This window comes from Condylostylus longicornis, unplaced genomic scaffold (assembly GCF_029603195.1).
Source record: "Condylostylus longicornis isolate FDR11 unplaced genomic scaffold, ASM2960319v2 ptg000148l, whole genome shotgun sequence".
NCBI classification, from domain to species: domain Eukaryota; kingdom Metazoa; phylum Arthropoda; class Insecta; order Diptera; family Dolichopodidae; genus Condylostylus; species Condylostylus longicornis.
Genome location: NW_026578116.1, coordinates 612,885 through 635,388, shown reverse-complemented (window position 1 = coordinate 635,388; position 22,504 = coordinate 612,885). Strand labels below are relative to the sequence as shown.

General features: G+C 22.8%; 1 protein-coding gene across 5 annotated transcripts; it reads right to left on the bottom strand.

Moving 5' to 3' along the window:
- Window positions 1-501: 501 nt before the first annotated feature.
- On the bottom strand, window positions 502-13,119 carry LOC129615799 (G-protein coupled receptor Mth2-like). Of its 5 annotated transcripts, none has more exons than XM_055531170.1 (8): window positions 12,544-13,119; window positions 12,207-12,369; window positions 8,115-8,297; window positions 7,780-8,031; window positions 7,522-7,696; window positions 7,081-7,275; window positions 2,126-2,229; window positions 779-918 (listed from the first exon to the last, which is right to left on the bottom strand). In XM_055531170.1, exons 1-7 carry the CDS (start codon window positions 13,102-13,104, stop codon window positions 2,142-2,144), a joined length of 1,617 nt encoding a protein of 538 aa, XP_055387145.1. In that variant the 5' UTR covers window positions 13,105-13,119; the 3' UTR covers window positions 779-918; window positions 2,126-2,141. The 5 variants fall into 5 exon arrangements, 3 of the variants coding, with proteins under 3 accessions (XP_055387144.1, XP_055387145.1, XP_055387146.1); XM_055531171.1 differs by having other exon boundaries at window positions 2,126-2,206; XR_008697485.1 differs by lacking the exon at window positions 2,126-2,229 and adding an exon at window positions 3,716-3,962 and having other exon boundaries at window positions 784-918.
- Window positions 13,120-22,504: the final 9,385 nt, after the last annotated feature.

Genomic DNA, 22,504 nt, shown 5'->3' with positions numbered 1-22,504 from the left:
TTAATATATTATGCGTATAATTAGGCCAGGTTCTGACATGTTCGGCGCCCTACGCGGTGTTCACGCAGCGAGCAATATACGCAATAAAAATTGTACAAGTATAACTTTCTTGTATTTTTATTATACTGAATGCAAGATTAGTTGTAAAATTGAAGCTTAATATTGAACTTTCGACTTCTTGTTTTGCAATATTTGGAAATAGGCACACATTATCCAGTTAATTTTGCTGTAAATGGAAAGGAAAACATGTAATGGTAAAAATCGGAATAAAAATTTTTATTTTTTAAAATTTATTCTTTTTTTTTAAGTTTCAATAGCGCTCCTTAAAAATACTTACTTTACAATTTTAATTGAGAATATTTTAAATAGAAAATTTACTTTGTTTAATTCGGGTCCGCAAAATTTCTTGTTAATTTTTAATTAAAGACGCTATTATTTTAATTATTACATTTATTTTTATTTTATACTTTATTTAATATTATTTTAATTAAATTACATAAAACGAACACGTATTTTATATTCTAAATTTTTCTTTTTTCTACATTTATTCTTATATAATATAGTACATAATGTAAACTTTAAAATACAAATTATACTTAAATTATATTATTGGATATCAGTTAGAAAGGTTTGTTTTTTTTTTTTGTTTTGATAATCTTTGGTAAAATCAATAATTTAAAAAAAAAAATTTAATATGTAAGGGAAAGCATATACAGTTTATGTGATCATATAGTAAATTATTACATATTATATAACTTGTCTAAATTAGAATTGGTAAGATTTTACTCCTTTAATGATTTTGGATCCATTAATGGTTTTTCTGTTGTTGCATGACTTAATGTCGTCAGTGTTATATTACTTGATGAAGTTTTAGTTGAGTATTGACTTGATCTGTTGATACTACGGCTTTGCTTATATCTATATTATATTGAAATAAAAGAAAAAATTAAAAATGTTCATTAATTAAAAAAAATTTAAAATTTATATTTACATTTTTCATTTTTTTTTTTTTCGATATGTTGCGTACAATATTTTCGATTACAGTTAATATTTTATTTATATTAAATGTGTTTTATTTTTTTGTTATTTTATTGTTTTTTTTTTTGTAATAAATACATAAATTAAATAAGAGCCACCAAAATTGAGTAAATATTTGTTTATTTTTTAATGTATAAGAATTTTTTTTTTTGTTTAAATTGAGTGTGTTATCGTTGTGAAAAATGTCTTAATAACAATGATTCGTCTTGCCTTAAAAAATATATATATAGGTAATGTTATAATAATTATGAAAATGAGTTTTTTTTGTATTTGTTTAGTTGATAAAATTTAATAATTATTATAAAAGAAGAAAATCTATATTCTAGAAAAGGAGAGTGTATTAGAAATAGAAAACAATAGAAAATTAAACTTAAAAACCAACGACTAGAATTAAAATAGCATGGTGTTTGAAAAACAATTATACTTAAAAATATATAGAGAGAGAGAGAGAGAGAGAGACAGAGTGGAAGAAAATAATTGAGAAAAAAATTGTTAGTATTCTAAAAAATTAAAACAAAATTTTAGTGAGCACACTATATATATTTCTAGACAAAATAAAATGGTAATTATGTAAGTGCTTAAAAAAGATGCTACTATCTTAACCAATATTAATTTAAAATTAGTTGTAATTCTATAAACCATAAATATATTAATAAAATTTAAACAAAATCAAAATAAAAAATTAAAAACAGTAAGTCGAAATTTTATTTTTAAAAATTCGAGAGAAAATATTTTTTTTTCAATAAGAATTCTTTAACAATAATAAAAACAATATAATTGAAATATTTAAAAATTTAGGAGAAAACTGAATTCAAATTTTCTCTTAAATTTTTTTTTTAACTGAATTAAAAAAATTTAAGAGAAAAATTCAATTTAATTTAATTTGATAACTTTAATATTGTTGTATTGCTTTTACTTTGAAATTAATATTTTTGATCTAATATATTCCAAATTATACGAGTATTAAGATAATTAAATAATAAATGCATATAAGTAAGTATATTAGTGAAAAATATAATTTAAATTCAATTGAAATATTACCCAAAACCTTAAAAAACAAGAATGAATTTTCATTAAAACTGTTTACCTCTATATCTAGATGGTCAGATTTCGACCTCTTCTATTACAGTATTTGAAGCTGACTTTAAACTTACAGAAATCAACCATGCTTTTAGGGGACAATCAAATGTACTGAATTAAATTATTTTTTTTTTTTTAGAAAAATTATATTATTAATTCTAAAATTATACTTAATTGTTACAAGAAAAAATATATTTTTTTTTTATGTGTAATTTTAATTCTAAATTTTATAAACGAAATAAGTACCTACCTATTACTTATTTAAAAATTAAAATTTCATTGCATATTTTTAGGGAAAAATTTTAGAGTATTTTAACCTTTATTAGAAAATAAAATTTCAATTAACTTTTAAAATTTGAAGAAGAGTTTAGAAATTTGCACCTATTATACTCAAAAAAAATTCATGTTTTCTAATATTTATTTTTATAGTAAATAACTATTAAACTAATTAAAATAATTTCTAAAATAGTTATTTTAAAAATATTTTGGTTAACATTTTACTTTACATTCTTTAATAAAACTATAAAAAGGAAATTTTACTACAATGTCATAAAGAGAAGTAATAGTAATATAAATTTTCTTCCCAGTCCAATTAAAAAAATTGTGAATTGAGATTATTAATATAACACAAGGAAAAATTTTAAATTTTCTCTTGAAAATTAATTTCAACAACAAAATCTCTTTTACATGCATAGCAATTCAAATTTAATCTGTTATTAATTATAAAATGTATTAAACTTAATCTCAACATTTAAATTCTTAATGAGAACGGTTCACGCTCTTTATTTTATTTCCTAACTAAGTATAACATTTAATACATTATCATTTGCTGTGAATTTAAAAGAGAGAATAAAAAATAGCAATTGAAAGGAGAAAATATATGGAGAGAAATTAAAGATAGCAAAATATTCTTTATGATGATTTATCACTGAGAAATTCATTCTTTCAAATAACACTGTCTAAAACTTTAAAATACTGTACAATATTAAATGCCTATCTGTTACACCTCTGCATGTTTTGTAAACGTACATATAGTCTTATTATTTTTTAAGCCTCATTATTTTATATTGAATAGAAAATAATTTCAATGGCACCGATTCTTAAAATACAAAATCATATTATTTAGTAGAGAAACTAAAAGGAAAAAAAACCACAAAAAATACTAATTTAATAAAAAATAATAATGAAAATTTTAAACCAAAAAAATAATAAATGATTTTTTTTTTTCAAAATTAAGGAATGCATGTACTACTTTTATTTTGCTAACACCTATATGAAATATTTAGTTTCTAATATTGCGATTAATTTATTAATTGTTACAACAAAAATATATTGAAACAAAAAAAAAAAATTATTAATTATTTTTCTATATCAAAAACGACAATTAAAGCGAATTTTTCTGTATATGAAGCCAATAAAATTTAAGCCTTTCCACAATAATATTAAAAAAATTTATTAATGAAAGCCAAAAAATTCTTTTTGGTTTTAATTGTAAAACAAAGAAAATAATTTGTATATATATATGTATTATTGTATCTATATAATAATTAGATGCATGTATATAAATTAATAAAAATTTTTTTTAATGAAACTTTACCAATTTTATTTTATTTTTGTTCTAGATCTCTGCAAAATTTTTCTTATAAATGAAAATTTTTTTTTTGTTTTGGTTTTTTTTTTTTGTTAATTATTTATGCTATAATATTCGAGTAGTATCCTAAAATTTTTTGTTTTATTCTAATGTTTTATCTGATTTTGATTTTATAAACTGGCTACTAAATCTTCTTGACATATTTCGGAATGATTCGAGAGCTGCATTTGAGTACACACTTTCTGAAAAATGACTTTAAAAAAGAAAAAGACATTTTTTGAAAATAATTTTTGTTTCTAGTTTTCTTTTTTTTTTGTTTTTATGTTAATATTATTTTATTTATAATAATATTAAAATAATATTTTTAAATTTAAATATAAATATAGAGTTGGTAAAATTATTAACATTTTCCTTTCGTTTAACAATCGCCTTCCGTTCAATTTTAGTTAGAAAAGATTTTTATCAATTAAAATACGATCAATAAGGGTTAAGCTATAATATATATAGAACAAACAATTATTATGAGGTTAAAATTGTGTTTTGAATAAAAATTAAATTATTTTTAACTCGATACCTAAACTACATTTGAAAAATGGAGAAGCGGTCTAGTTTTGAATTAAAGGGGTTTAATATAGGAAAAATTTTCGCGCTAAATGCAATTTAGTTAAATATATCCTAATTTCTTTAAAAATAATTTTATTTATTTAGAAATATTTTTTATTATGTAAAAAAAAATGCAGACGCTTACGTCTATACAAATGCGAATGACGTTTCGATGTTCGCATGCTCTTAGCATTTACAATTAATTCTTTTTTAACGCAATTCAAATTTTATTTTTTTGATCTCATTTTATATAATTATAACTTATTAATTATTAAAACAAAAATTATAAAACAACTATTAAAAATAATAAAATAATTAATAAATAATGACAAATCGAGTAATTGACACCGAAGCGCCACTCACCACCATATTGTACTTATTTATGTTACGTTTATGCATTGAGCGTGTATATGCACAATATTTATTTTATATTCTTCTCACATGTGGAAAAGGGAATGTGGGAAGCACACACGTGTAAACAGCCTACTTTCTAACATGTAACAATTAAATCAACATTATTATGTGCAACTTATACTTAGAATTTAACTTATATTAAAACTATTCTTCAGCAACTCAAGTTACACTAGATTGGATTCAAAAGCTGCATTCAATAAAATACAAAATTTAAATTTTCTACTTCTAATTTAATCTATAATTTTTTGCCCGCAATATAGCACAATATTTAAAATTATATTTTATAATTTCTTTTTAAGCATATATCGAAAATGTCAAAACAAATTTACCCTTTCAAAATATTAATATAATTTAATAGTTTTATGATGATTTTATACATTAAAACCATTCAGTTTCTTACAGGCACAATAATTGAAGCACTATGTAAAAGCCGCAACTAATTTTTTTTTTTTTTGAAATTTACACAAATTTACAATTTCTTGCAGTGAGCAAACTTAATTTGTGTGTGAATATTCTTAAGATTATATTTATTTGGAAAATAAATTTCGGAGCGCATGTATCCTGGAAATGTAATGACTAATGAACAATATACATGGCAGTGCGCTGTTACAAGCATATTAAAATTATTTATAATAATTATCAAAAGTCTAATTTTCTTGTTTTTTTTTAATTTGAAGCGACACTCTAATGTTATCTTTTTATATATACAATTTCTGTAATTATTTATTTATTTACATAATTAAGTAATTGTATTGTTGAATATTTCACACAATTATTTTGCTATTGAACAAAGCCAAAATTCTATTACAATTATTTAAAAGAATTTTTTAATTTAGAATTTTAATTTATGTACACTTTTTTATAAAAAAAAAATTTTAATTATTATAATTTATTAAGTATACATTAAAAAAATGAATATTTCTTATTTTTAAAATTAAAAACTGTTTTTACTTTTTAAAGAAGCTCTACTCACTCACTCTGTTAAAATTTTTTAATTTTAATTCATTGTGCCGCTTTATATATCAAAAATGTTACAATCAATTATGTAATGCCGAAAAAATACATTATGTATACATATGTATGTATTTTGTGTACATTTAAATTTCTTCATAATTATATTTATATAATGTACGTATATATAAATAATTATACAATACTTTTACAATTCTAACACTCCTCCCTAAAATTATAATATAATATTGCGTATATTATATATACTATTAATTTTCTTTAGCTAAATACAATTAAATGCAATATATATATACATACATATAAGTTCTAATTTTATTATATTTGTACACATAAATTTAATATACAGGGTGTTTCACATAAGGTGGCTAATAATTTCATTGATGATTCTTTAGTCAATTTCCAGTAAAATTTTGTGTGGGATAAGCATTTATTTATATGTAGAAGAAAACTGGTACTGTTTTTTCAACAGGCTGTAACTCGAAAACAAGTGTATTTGGGCACCTCTCCCCAAACAATTTCTTACTGGAAATTGATTAAAGAATCATACCTGAAATAATTTGCCGCCTTATACCAACCATCCTGTATAGTATTTTGCTAATAGTCTAACTAAGAATATGAAAATTTGATAAATAAAATATACTTCATTTTAGAACGAAAATACCAAATGATTTGAGTTTAAATAAGTTTGACAATATTAGCGTTATTTGATTTTTTCGAAACAAATAAATTAATTTATATTATATTAATAAATTAATAAAAATTTACTATTTCCTATTTACAATATTTTTCATTTGTTTCAAAAGAATTTTCCATTTAGACCAAAAGAGTTTCTTGCAATTCAAAAAGCCTAAATTTTGGTTTAAATTTTGTTTAGAATTTTTTCGATTCTTAAACAAGTTTTCAATGAAATCCATTATTTGTCATAGTAATTTTAATAAAACAAAATTATAAGTCACCAAGTTCAATTTATGCAATTTTTGCTCGAAATCGCAAAAAAATTATGACTACAAATTAATGGAGAATAATTTTACCGTAAATTCTTAAATGAAATAATTAATAAGGTTTTCAAATAAGAAAATAATTTGTTTTAGAAATCATTTCAACACAGCTATATTATTATTCCTAATTCTGCACCCTAAATAAGTTCAAATTTGAACAGAAAGAAATCTATATGAAAATACATAATTAAGGAAAATTATAATTTTTCTAAAATCCAATCATAATAAAGGAATTTCAATTAATCACCTATAGAATTCAAATAAATACTTTCCTATTCTACATCTTGAATGGATAAAAAATCAAAATTTCTAATTTTTCTAAATTTTCACAAATTTTGAAAAATACTTTTAAAAAATTAAGAAAAATTATTTTAAAACACTTACCTTTTTATTATTAAATGTTTAACTTTCTTCTTTAAAACAAATAATGCAAATATTAAGAAACCTTGTACAGCATTACAAACATCCATTACATAAAATATCCATGCAAATATATGCTTTTCTCCAACTAAATATGATATTATTTCCATGGACCATGTTGCACCCATTACAATAAATAATCGTAAAAATAGACCATATCTACAATAAGAAAGCAAAATAATTATAAAATTTTCAAGATTTCAACACATACTCGTTAATAAGGGAAATTTCTATTTACATGTAAACTCAAATCACTCTACATTATGTCACAAGAATTAATTCGAAATTGGAAAACTTTAATCAAATTATTGTTATTGAGTAAGAATAAAAGAGAAATTTAAGAGAGTATTAATGTTTCGAGTAAGAGAAACTTCATTACACTATTTTCTCTTAATATATACTTACTGATCTTTTTCAGTTCTTAAATTTTTTCGACTATCCTCACGTGCAATCATTCGTGCAACTTCTCTTTGTACATGATGTATTTTCGTTGATGTTATAATAAACATTATAATATTAAATGTTATAATTGCTAATATTGGCCCATAAAAATATGCAAATGCTGAATAATTTCTTAAGACTAAAAAATACCAAATTAATTTTAAATTAATTTAAATAATTAAAATTTATTTTGAAAAATATAAAATAATATTAATAATATACCATCCAACCAGCAATAATCTTCATCTCCAATACCAGGTTTAAAATTTTGTGGAAGATAATCAGTTAATTGTGCTATAATTGTTATACCAGTACATGTTGCTGCTAAACCCCATGCATAAAGTGCAAATATATAAAATTTTTTTGAATCTCTTAAATTTCGACCATGTGTACCACGAAAATTCCACCATAAATCAAAACTAATAACACTTAACCAGAAAAATGCTGACATAAATGAAAAATAAGCTACAAATCCTTTAGAAATAAATACAAATAAGAAAGGTTTATTATTTATGCTATATAACATTTTCTATTAAAAATTTTCTCTATGTAATTACCAATTATATAACATGATAATGTATTAAGTTCCTTAAAAAATATTTGACAACATAGTAATGAATAACCAAATATCAATCCTAATAAATAACAGGCCAAAGATTTCCCATGTAAATTTCTTAATTCAGGAATTAATGTATATACCAAAACTGTTATTATCATAAATGGTATAGAAAATAACATCGCTGAAAATAAATAAAAATGTTACAATTAATATTTATTTTTTTTATTTTTATTAAAATTTTATATAAATATTTAAATTGTTTGATAAAGTAATTAAATATTATTTAATATAATATAGACAAATTATCGTCTATGTGTATAGATGAATGATAAATAGATAAGATATTTTTATGGCTAACTTCCAATCTATAAATATTTGAGTTTTCTGTTAAGATAACAGAGATTTTCATTATATGAGTGTGTATGCGCAAAAATAAATCATAACTAAAATTTATTATACAATATCTACATAAATTAACAGTTGTATGAATAATTAGATCATAAATTTTGGCCTCACAACAATAATAATTTTATAAAATTTTTTGGCATTTTTGAAATTCAACTTAAAATAGATTCGAAAGCCAGCAACAATTTTAAAAAATGAATTTGTGTCTCTAATTAATTTCGAATTTTCTATATGGTTTTTCCATTTCAGTTTAGAAAATATTTAATTATTACTATGTAGATTTTACATATTAATTAAAAATTTAATTAGATTCACAGATTCTAATCAAAATTCATAAATTATAAAAATTGTTGAGGTTGTTCGTATTATATTTGATTTTGTTATTATATCCATTTACAATATAGAATTATTGAATTAATAAAATTCTTAAAGATCATTGAACTGTTTGTTGCCATATCAAATTTTTTCAAGAGATGCTATTGAAAATTTATACATTATTTTGGTGAATAAAACATGTTAACTTTTTATGAATTGCATAAAATAGTGTGGAGCTTCAAAAAAACTAATAAACAAATTTTAAAAGAGGCAAACAGAGAGAGCCCTAATATTCTAAACTAATTTAACATTAGTTAGAGTGGTGTTTAGAATAAAATATAGCTACTGATTGAGGAAAATACAATGAGTTTTTGAAATTTAAGGAGAGATGAAGACGAAAACGCTATTCAGGTGGTCCGTACAGTTTCAGTATAGGTAAGTTTTAAGGACATGTGAAAAATATATACATGGTGATCTCTCAAGCTTTAATTTAAGTCACTAAGTGTCGAAAAATCTTTTATGATACAGATGATAGAAATTATCATTAAAATTAACTTTTAAAATCAATAAAAATCAAAAATAGTGATTTTTTTTTTGATTTTTCACATTTCATTAAGGCCTTTTAAATTCTTGACATAGAAATGGTTTTTGTGCTATATCTTCTGTACCGTAAAAATAATTTAAATTAAAGCTTGAGAAAGTTGCCAAAATTATGTAAAAAAAAAATCAATGTTTCAAAAAATTTCGTATTAAATTTATCTGGTTAGAAAAACTGAAAAAATAAAAAAGAGAAAAATTTTTTTTTTCTAAAGTTTGAATGCTTAGTCAAGCCGAGTGTTCATTTTAAGCCCTTTACTAGACCTTTCAGAAATGGTTTATCTAAAGCCCCTATCTTTTTCGGAACGAAAGTTATAATCAAAAAAATATGCACAAGTATAAATTTCGTGAAAATTAAATGTAACTCAGAAACCCTTGAGTTTTCACCCAAATCCTTAACAGAAGTTTTACCCATTTTCCACCCTCTAACCAAATATTTTTGAATATAAATAAATTTCGAATAAATTTTCAATTTTCATGTCCATGAAATTAAATATTATATTAAAATTAAAAAAAATATATACAGATTAATGTGGAAGACACGTGAAAAATAGGAAGTTTTATTTCAGTTCTTAAACATAAAAATGCAAAATCTTCTCTTTGGTCTTTAAGCCATTATAATCGTTTAAAGGAAAGCTTCTACTTTACATAGCACAAATATTATTATACACATATAATATTATCCATATATTATATAATACATAATTATTACATAATATATGTACGTAATATGTGCTATGCATTTAACATAATTAATTAAATTATTAAAATTAGAATTTAAAATTGTGTTATAAACTTCATGAATATTAATTATTATAGTAAATTACAAGGTTTTTAACAATGCAATAAAATTATTTTTAATATACTCGTAATTTTAACAACGTTATAATCCTATTCAACTTGTTATAAAAATATGATGCATTATAATGTGTGTATATTAATTCTCAATTATAACTTTTACGTAATTGGGTTTTTTGACAAATATTCAAAAAAAAATCTTAAATTTTATCTAAATCTTATATGTGTAGTAGCACCATTTATTAAATAAAAATTTGCAATTCTAATAATTTTAATTATATACTCATGTTTTCAATATATAAACCATATTCATACAACATAATATTAATATATTTTATATATATGTATATATTTATATTAAATAATTTAAAATGCATTATATATGCAAATACATGCACATTATAGCCCCAATATTGAAAACGTTGTAAATATCAAACATTTGTATAATATTGAGTAATTAATATTTAAGAAATCTAGACGTAAACGATAAACTTACTTATTTATAAAGACTATTTTAAAAATCTTTATTGAATTTCAATGATCCAATCAACAAGTAAATAAATTGAAAATCATTTTAATGGTATAAATATAAAAAAGGGGTGGCCAAAATGCGGCTGGCGAGTCATATGCAGCTCTTTAAAAAAATTTTTGTGGCTCTAGGTAAATAGTAAATATACCCAAGTTTGCCTTTCATTTTTGTATTGTTATATTTATAAAAATTATTACCATATGTGTGGCAAAATTTTCTTTAAAAAACCACTAAAAACCGGGGAAAAGAAACGTAAGAGTGTAAGTTCATCGCATATAACAAATATTAAATGACCTAGCAAAAAACGGCTCCAATAACAAAAAAAATAGTGGCGCAATCATCCGTAATCGATCAACTCCAGACTAATTTTGAACTTCTTAACTTTTAAACTGCAATAAATGCATTGAGCTACGGATATATGCATAATTTTTAATCTGGTATTGTGGATTATGTTAACTTTTTAATACAGTTTAATTTTTCGCTCTCGAAAAATTTCAAATTTTGAAATATTGTTCGGATTATCAAGAAACTTTGCCACCCCTGACATAGAGAAATTTAACTTAATAATATTATGTATATTTAGGTATATATGTATATTTATCTAATACCGTCACAATTTTTAAACTTACATGAAAATTTTCATATTAAATAATTTAAATAAAGATTAAATTACATACGGTTGGTTTTTTTTCAAACTTGTTTTAAAAATTTTTTTTTAGAATTCATTTTAATACAAATAATTATTTGTACTTAGAAAACAATTACCCGACTTAACTGTAAATACTTTGTTTAAATTGAAAAAAAAATTTTTTTCGGGTTAACACCCCCCCCCCCCCCCTAAGTTATCTAATAACATGTTATCTTTCAACAGGCTCATAAAATTTGAATTTTCAACGATTTTGATTTCCGAAATTCCATTATACCCGAATTCAACTATTGTGTTAACGCTTCATTCAATATGTTCATCCTAAATGTATGCAATAATTTGATAGACAAATTTAGGTATCTACATACATTAAATGAAAGTAATTTTATTAAATGTAGTAGAATAGTAGATTGTTTTCAAAAGCAGAATTTTTCACTTCACAGAAATAAAAGAAGGAAATGTGCTACTTTACAAACCATTTGTTTGATTCATGTTTATTGTATATTTATACCAATAATTCAGATTGTGAACCATAACGAATAAATAAATCATATCTAGAAATTGATATGTTTTTTTTTTATTTTCCTATATAACAAATAAATTAATTAAACGCGACGTTATCTCACTTTTATCAAACATTTACATACATAGACAAAATGAAATTAATTTCAATTTATTTTATAAAATTTTCTTAGTACTTTACTTTAAAAGTACAATTGTCTAGAATTTATGTATTTCTATTTATTTTTCAATTAAAAAAAAAAAAAAAACAACATTATAAAATTCAATTTTAATCTTACCAAAAGCATTTAAAACCATTCGTAAACTATTCTCTTGTGGAGTTCGGCATAAATAAGCAGTCGGATAAAATGAAACACTTTCATTCTCCCACATAGCATAACCGAAACACATACTACTTTTATCTACAATCCGTTCGTCATATAATAATTTTAGGCTACCATCCTGAAAAATTTTTGGGAAAAAAAAATTTAGTTTTCAATTTTTAATAAAATAATTTCAAAAATAATAATTATGGGATGCGAATAAATTTATGTTATATATAGGTATATAACATAAATATTTAGAAACTATAAAAAAGTACTAATAAATAATAATATTTGAAGGTGTAATAATTACCTCATATAATATATATTCATCACCTGGATAATCTCTTTCCAAAAAATACATATCATCACATGGTCGATAATTCATTTGTGGTATAAAATAATTATAAATATCTGTTGTTATATTATTACCATTATAATCGACAATTGTTAATTCATTTGTATATGTTTCATTAATTTTAACACATCCCCTTTCTGAAAACATTTGACCATTATCACAACACCATCTTAAACATTTTTTTGATGTTAAACTACATGCACATCCTCTTGGATGTAATGGCACCGATATTCTATATGTATTATTTAATAATTCATAATCATATAAACCAATATATTGATTTGGTATCACAATATCACCATATATATATGAACCATTTGATAATTTTGTTGAATTTCTTAAATCTACTGTATCAGAATACCTACATGGTACATTATAATTATCTAATGATAATTTTACTCCATTACATAAATTAATTATAACTAAAATATTAAATATTAATAAAAACCAACTAATTTTAATATTATAATTATTATTATTCTTAAATAATAATGAGATCAGTCTTTTATTAATCATTTTTATTATTTTATTTTAGATTTTTATTTGAAAAAATAAAAATTTATCGCTTATTTAAATTTTGTATATTTTGTTATGGCTTTGATTTTTTTTATTAATTTTAAATTGTAGGGAAATTTTATTTTTAATGCAATTTTTCTCTCTATTTAATAATTATATAGAACAATTATTTTGCACTCTCTATCGTATATTTGTAATAAATAATTAATGATTATTAAATTGAAGTCCTTCATAATTTAAGATCTGAAATTGAAAAAGAAATAATAATAAAAATTAAATAAATATTAAAAATTTTTTTTATATAAAAGATAATTAAATATAGCTATAGTTATTAAGTGATAAATTATCAGTAGCAAACATATACACAAAATATACTTATATAAAATAACATGAACTGTATAATTACGGTTTGATAACAGAAAAAACTGTTCATATTTCTGTATTTACAGATATATTGTGAATAATGTGCTTTCATATACTTCAAAATGCTATTTTTATTATTATTATTAATAAATTTATCTATATTAATATTAATATTATTATTATATTAAATAATTATTCACAATATTTTAATTTTAAGTACAAAATGAGTCTATATATACAATTTATTTGTTATCGTAGAACTCAGTTCATTTTATATTGTTAATTTCTTTGTTTATAATTGCTTTAAAAAGTCCTTTAAATTTTTTTTTTAAATACAATGGTAGATTACATAAAAATTTATACTTTGTGATTAAAATAAAGAAATGATTATATAAAAGAAAAAAAAAATTAATTATAACATAAAAATTTTATTCTTTGTTCTTGTATACATACTAACTGGCTTACTTAAATATTTAAGAATATTGTATGTGATAAAATGCGTGCATGACTAAGAAAGTATGTATTATGCATCAAATATTATGTTTTTCCGGATTTCATTCCTGATTATCAATCGAAAATGTTGGCTGTTTAATATCACATTTATTTATAATAACGCGTTCAAGGAATATGCAAAATAATTGATTTTATCTCAATTCTTTTTATACTTATATTTAAATTAAATAATGTAATTAATACAAAATTTCTTGTGCTCATTACTGTATTTGAATATATTATAATTGTTTTAATTACATTTAGTGTCAAACTTATCTGGGTGCCAGAATACCAATGTACAGTGCGAAATTAATTCGCTCTGATGAAATGGTCTTAAGTAGCATTTTCTGGTTTTCTTTCCCATTATTATTGTTAAGCAGAATATATATATATATACATTATCTATCGTGAGCTGACTACAGGTGAAAGAACCTGTTTACGTACAGAATAGCAAGAAAATTGTGGCCAAAGTACGAAGTTAGTAAAGGAAATGTCTCGATGGAGCACTAGTGCACAGAAAATTGGACATAGATATGCGGCTACACTAGGATTTCTCCTTAGTCCGATGTGTCGAAGTAAATTGGCGACGAACAAAAAAAATATTTTCTTTATACTTTCTGTGCTGATGCTCTGTTATAAGACAGACTACTTTCGTTGGGTACGACAATAATCAGTAATTTGGCGATTACCTGGTCTAGTGGTATCAGATTGTTGGTAACAAATCTGTAGTTTGAAAATTGTGCCAACCAATTATATTTCTAAATGAATTTCATCAAAAAATTCCCAGAAATCTATTCTGTATATACAAATTTTAATTTATGATCCGGTTAAGATTTGAAATTAAAACTTCTTTTCTTCCGGCATGAAAATTATTTTTACTACAAAATATATTACTAATATTCATATTGTAACATATGTACACGTGTGATATTTGCTTTATATTAATAATAGTTTTTGTTAAAATGAAAACTACCAAAATACAAAATTACTATTAATCCTTTCAATTACGTGTACGTGTACCAAAAGGATTATTTAGAAAAATTAATATTTAAGCATCATAACAAAGAAAAGAGTTCTAATATAATCGCACACCCATAAAAATTATTATGCATGAATGTTTACATAGTAAAAATGAATTTACTTAAATTCCATATAATATTTCATAATTACCCAATTACATTGTTATATAATTACTTTATGTATGTACATATGTGTATAAGTAGTTAATAATCTCGTTAAATACTTATATTTAAATGATCAACATTTTGATTAGGTTTTTTTGTTTAAGTTCTCGTTAGATAGTTTTTGTTTTTCCTGTTAATATTTACATTAATCATAACGGTAAAAGATATTCCCTAATTACTTTCATTTTAATTTTTTTTTTGTCCTTTTTTTTTTTTAAAGAACAGGTGCAGTATCTATACTTGTCTTGTCATTTTTTTCTGCTTTTAAATATACATACATGCATATGTATGAATGAGTAAATATTTACTTAAAATACACATATTATATGAATGCTTATAAGGCACAAAAAAATTAAATAAATTTAGTGGACTTTATAAATTATCTACTTAGTTTCAATTGTATGTAATAACGAAATTGTGGGGAAATGAACGCGTGTGTTCATATTTGTCCACATATTATTTATGTCAATTATTTTACGTATAATTATTATCCCTTTAAAAAAAACTTTAAAGGAAAACAAAAGCTATATATAAAATAAAGGGAGTGTGCATGGTCAGAAACCAGACATTTTTATTAGAATAACAATATTTATATTATAATATGTGTGAACTTTTTTTTTTTTTTTCAACTAAAAACTCTTCTATATGTTTTCTAAGAAACTGTAATAATATAAAGTATAAGAGTATAATAGTTATTCATTAAGAACTAGTTAAACTTTGTTTGTTAATGTTCAATAAAAAAAAAATTAATTTCATTTTATATTTGACACTAACATACTCATGCAACTATTAATTTCTTTCAACTTTTATGTATGGTAGTATGTACACGAGTAATCGTGAGGAGACAACGTAAATAATATCTTTCATATTCAAGTAATTATTAATTTTAGATACATATAACAAAAAAATTGTTATACAGGGACATAATTTCTGTTATACATAATTATATATCGTACTTACAAGAGAGAAACCAAAATTTTATGTAGAAAATTTTCAAAAATTATTTAATTGAAACTATTATTGGTACATTTGTTTGTAATAGTTTCCGTTTAAAGCTGCAATTTTATACACAAATTGATCTATAAATATTTTTATTTTTTATGAATTTCGAAAATGCCAATTATCACTTTTAATTGTGTTGAAAACAGAAGCATTTTTTTATTTTCGGAAAAGATATCGTAAATATACCATAAACAAACCCTATTTATAAATAAATGGTTGTCATTATTAGTATAACACTTCAATAGTACTTTTTCTTAGACGGTAAATTCAAGAAGTACAAAATTTTTTCAATACTTAATTCCTTTTTCTAAGATAACGTTTCTAAAAATTCGAAATATTTAAATTTTCCACACCTTTGTTTTCCAAAACTCTAAATTAATTTGAAATTATCATGGAAAATACTTTCTCATCAAAAATATGATCATTAACTCATCTCTTAACTCATTTAATTAGATGTCAAACTCAATATGATTCTATTGAATTTTGTTCTCATCCTACGGATATGCAATGATAAAAATAATTTTAAATAGAAGATTATTATACCCTGCACTTCGTGAAGGGTATATTAACTTTGGTATGGAGTTTGTAACTACTTGAAGGGGTCATCTGTGGTATGGACATATATATATATTCTTGCTCAGCGTAAAATTCTGCGTTGATTTAGACATGTCCGTCCATCCGTCCGTCCGATCGCACGATAACTCAAAAACGAATAATGCAATCGACACCAAACTTTCACAAGTTGTTTCTTTTGTGCCAAGGACGAACCCTATTATTATTGGACCAATTCGGACAACGGGTTCGGGTAGCTGCCATACAACTCATAGAGTTTATTTTAAATTTTTCCAAAACTAATAAAGGTACAAATATAAAATTTTGTATACATGTGTCAAATTATATTCTACATATGTTCTAAAAATTTTAATGGGATAGCTGCACCGGTTCGAGTGGCTGCCATACAACTCCAAAAGCACATTTTTTATATTCGGCAAAATAATAAAGTCAGATTCATGAAACTTGGCAGTCATGTGTCCAATTATAGGTCAGATATATTTCTGAAGTTTTAGTGGAATTGCTTGACAGGTTCGGGTACCTGCCATACAACTCTAAAAGCTAATTTAAAATATTTGGAAAAATAATAAAATCAGATTCATGAAACTTGGCAGATGTGTGTCCAGTTATATGTCAGACATATCCGTGAAGTTTCTATAGAATGGTTTCAAAGGTTATAGAATGGTTCCACAGGTTTGAGTAATTGCTATACAACAACGAAAGGTGCAGGGTATAATTCAATCGGTTTATACCGACTGAAACGTTTTTGCTTGTTTTTTTTTTCACTTTAAATATTTTATAGAAGTGCGTGTGCACTATAAGCAAAATTATTTGAAGAGTATACCTATTTCATGAATTATTTATTAAATGAAACCTAAGAATATTTACAAATTTCTAAAATTTGAAATTATTATATAATATTCATGACAGCTCAATTGTTTAAGTTTACATTAGTATAAATGAAATTTTATATAACCATAGCACATGTAATTACAATAAAACAATAAAACGATAATTTAATATAATTGACGTTTTCGCGATTTTACCAAATTACAGATCTATACACGTCAGTAAATGCTCACCAAATAACATACTATCATATATACGTAAACTTAGTTTTACAATTTGTCTAACAAATTGCATTGAATTATGAAAATTTTCTAAACAGAATTTCACCTTAAAATTATTATAAATATACCCACATCCATACATAAGTATATTATACGATATAATTATAATTATTGAATTAATAATTGTATATATCAAACATTTACAATAAAATCATATATTTGGTTTTGTTTTTGTGATCATTTAAATATCGATAATTAATTAAAAATTCTAAATACAAGTTCAATTTAATATTAAATAAATATTACGTAAGCAGGCAATACTATATACTTTTATGTACGTATATATAACTATATAATTATACAATTTATTTATCTAATTAACAAAATTTACCATCGCCAATATTAAATACAATTATCATGAAATTCAAAATACTTACAAAAAAAAAAACATTCATTACTATTATTACCGCTATCATACCAATATTTTTTTTTATTATTAAATATGAAACTGGTGTTGCCCTTAGATATTAATATCAGTTCAAATAATATTAAACCGAATAATTTTCGATATATGTGATAGTATAAAAACAGTAAGCGTCAGGTAAGTAAATAAATTTGGGTTTGAGAATAGGAGAGTAATTTTTGTTTTGTATTTTATATATTTAAAGAGAATCAAGTTAATTAAAAATTCTCTTTCCCAAAATTACTGTTGATATACTATTATATACTTCTTATCCATTATAGCGGCGTTCTATTAAAGAGCATATAACAATCTGAAGCTTAAACATGTGAAACTTTATAGACAGGTATATAAGATTCCTAACTAAATCAGCATTATGCTGAAGAATAATTAGAAGTATCACCATATTTTATTATAAATTTAATAATTTAATAAATAAAACAAAATAAATATAATGTTATACTGTTGTGTATAAAAGCTATTTTTACGTATAAACTTCAAATTCGTGCCACTAAGAAATTTCAAATTCTTCATATGTGATAACACTAATAATTTTATATGAGTGCTAAATAATAAGGGAAAATACTGTTTGCAAAATATTTTCATAATATACATAAGATAATATAAAGTTTAATTATACGTATCTTATGCAATAGAATAAAAATTTCTTATCATCCTTACACGCCTACTATCTGTACATATAGGATAAGATATAATCAATTCTTGATATGAAAATCAACATTAATACCTCAAAATTTGTATATACTTGAAGGTACTGGTACAATATAATCAATATACGTGAGCATGTATCTTTGTATCCAAGCACCATATAGACATACTGCCTGATATTTGTTATAAATAAATTTATAACATAATTATAGGTTATTTATATTTGTCTATAATAATTAAAGCATAAAATTTTTGACGCAATCTAATAATTAATGCACATAATTTTAATAACTCAATGATTTCGAATAATAATTCTTTCAAAATCAAATTTAGCAAACAATTAGCGCTACAATTATACGTCAAAACTAGCACGTGGCAATATGCCCCATATAAACATTATGGAACTCAAAGATATTTTACATTATTAACTAAGTCTACATAATAATTATAATATTATATTATAATATAAGAATATTTTACGTCTAATTCACTAATTGCATTCTTAATACGCACAACATAATTCTGAAGTGACCAAATTATTGATATAAAACTTTTTTTTTTCTTAAAACTCTTAATATACCTATTATAATAGTAAGCAATATGCCGTTATATAACATAATTTATTAAATTGAAAAATTCTAGGTCTAAAATAATGTACTACACACGTAGGAATTAAACATTCACTTAAAAGGTTAAATTTCATTACATCAGAAGAAATATTATCCTTAATAATATTTAAATTCCATTCTTATATAATGTATATTATGTATGTATATATAGATATACAATGCATGCATACATAACTGATATACCATATTACAAAGTTATAAACATTTTCTTTTGAACATCATTTAAAATGGAGGACATGTAACATAAATAACATTTAGGTGGTTTATATTATGTTTACACTTAGGTGCTTTGACACTAATTAATTGATGATGAATATACACTAGTATGACAATTTATTCTATTATATAATGAATTGTGTATGTACATATATAAATTTAGGTATGTTTGTATACAAATAATTAACTAGAATTTGTTAGAGAAATGAAAAAAATGACGTAATATTGTTAAGTCATCTATGGATATATCTTAGCTTTATAAAGCTATACAATAATATTTCATATAGTATCGAAAAGGTCAGTTTATTTCGCAGGAATTGAATGTTTCGTATAAAAATGATATATAAACATGATTTTTGGTTCTATATAAAAATTCTGTGTCGTCTAATGTAAAATTATTTTTAAACAAATAAATGATAGATTCTATATATTAAAGAATTATTAATGAGAGCAAATTACTTGCTCTTAAAAGCTGGTTTATTTTTTATCATTTATTTTTCATTGAAGATCTGGTAGAATGTTGATTTGAAATAGAGCAAATAGGAAATTCGAATTAGATGTAGTTCTATATAAAACGGACCCATATAGATCAATAGATCCCAACGGAACCGAATGGGGAAGGGGACATATTCTCCGGGTCACTGAAATGCGACTTATTGTAGTTTCCCTCCTCTTTCGTCTATAATATCACCGTCCTAAGTATAAAACTGGAGATGTCCCAAGAGAATTAAACAGCAGTTCCCGAACGCTCAAAATGCCTTGCCCAAGACAATTATGATGCCGGACAGCCGGTACCAGGTAGTCACGAAGAATATGCAAGATGATCTCTTTTCTGTCTCTACAGAATGTGCACAAGGTTGAGCTAAGTAAGCAAGGTTGATATAAGTATAAATAAATCAGAAAATTAATTTATTAGTAAAGCAGTATAGGTTTTATATATCTAAGTAAATGAATATAAAAAACTAGTTTTAAAGCAAATTTTGTGCCTATAATGGAACTCGCTTATTAGGAAAATTGTATATACTTAATCATTGAAAATCATGCAATTTGTGTGCTGTGCTTACAAGCGCGTCTAATTGTAATACATTATTTTGGCAAAATAATTAAAAATTTGAGTTAATTAAGGTTTTTGTTTGAGTTAATTTAAGAATTCTTAGAATAATAATATGGATAAGTATTTTAGCAATTTTATGTAATTCAATTCATTTAAAAAACAAAAATAATAATAATAGCATGTCTTTCTTACTTAGTCAATTTTACTAATTAAGTAATTCAATTAAATTCTGTAAACTTTTAAATGTGACACATATTTATATAAATGCATTTACATTATATAACATATATACATAGTACATAAATATAGTACATGAACGCCATGCCAAGAATATTTTACAAAATTTTTAAAGACAACTTAATGAAAAATCTAAAAAAAATTGAATTGAAAACACAAAATTATTTAAAAATCACGTATTTTCCAGTAACATTTTCTGTTATCTACGTCTAATATTATTGGCAGACTACATGTTGTATTTTATAGCAATAATTTTTAAAACTTTTAATAATGCAAATTCGTTCAAAAACCATCATAAATTTTTCTTCAGAAAAACATTCAAAAAACAAGAAATTATAATTAATTACGTATGTCGACATAAAAATTAAATCGCATGTATACATACATATAAAAGAATAATATGAAATTTTAAAAATAATTTGTTTTACATAAAGTAATTTATAATAATTTGTTACATTTTCATTAAATAACAATGTTGTGAACATTTGTTTTATTGAATAATTTGTTTTTTTTTTAAATAATTTTATATATGTACATAGTGATATACATATAGTGACAAGCCAAGGCAATATTTAAATTGGAAATTTTGGAAAATGTTGGTAAACAATATAATTATTTTTTTTGCCAACTATTCGGACAATATAAGAATAGAATGAATCAGACAAAAATTCAATCAGCAGTCTCGAGATTGGAAGTAATCAAAAATTGACAAAGTTATTAATTATTATGTAATATATACTTAAACTAATTAATTACACAATGTACATATTTTATTTTAAAATCTTCATGTAAAATAAGAACCATGTGAATGTATTAAAGATTTAGACTAGTACAATAGAATTTTCTACTGATACTTGAACAGGAAATTCTAACAAAAAATTCAATTGAGTTTTCATGTATATTTTTTGTGCTTTACGATAAAATTCTTAAATTAAATACGAACAGACTTTAGTGCCAGTGCTTCCACATATTTGAGATTTACATTTGAGGAATATAGAAAAAATACAGAAAATTCTGTTATATCAATTCAGTTAATTTAGGATCGTATAACAGATTATTTTTATTTTCTGACTTTCCATAAATGTTACATACTGTCCTTAAAACAGTTAAATATCAGGGTATTTTCATTTATAAGTAGCGTGTTCATTTACATTTATAATGTAGTTTAAATTAATAATAAAATTAAACTACCTCTTTTATTACGATAGTAATAAGATAAAAATTGTTTTTATACTGGAAAACCCTATGAAGAAGATGATCATATAGTAATGGTGAAGATTCTATAAACTAATATAGTTCTTCGAAAAAAATATCCGCTTACATTACATAATGGATAAATATTATTCTATTATTATTTTCCTAAGAAAATTATTTTTATGTATAGAAAGAAGGTAGAATCATAATTTTCCTACGTAAATTAATTATTAATTATTTTAAATAAATTGATGTAGTTTTTAGTACAGCATTAAACC

Excerpts from the sequence above, each read along its gene's own strand:
- LOC129615799 (XM_055531169.1), bottom strand. The coding sequence starts at position 13,104 with ATGATTAATAAAAGACTGATCTCATTATTATTTAAGAATAATAATAAT. Across the intron at positions 8,298-12,206 it reads AATGGTTTTAAATGCTTTTG|CGATGTTATTTTCTATACCA; the intron begins GTAAGATTAAAA and ends ATTTATTTTCAG. Across the intron at positions 7,697-7,779 it reads AGATTATTGCTGGTTGGATG|TCTTAAGAAATTATTCAGCA; the intron begins GTATATTATTAA and ends GGTATTTTTTAG.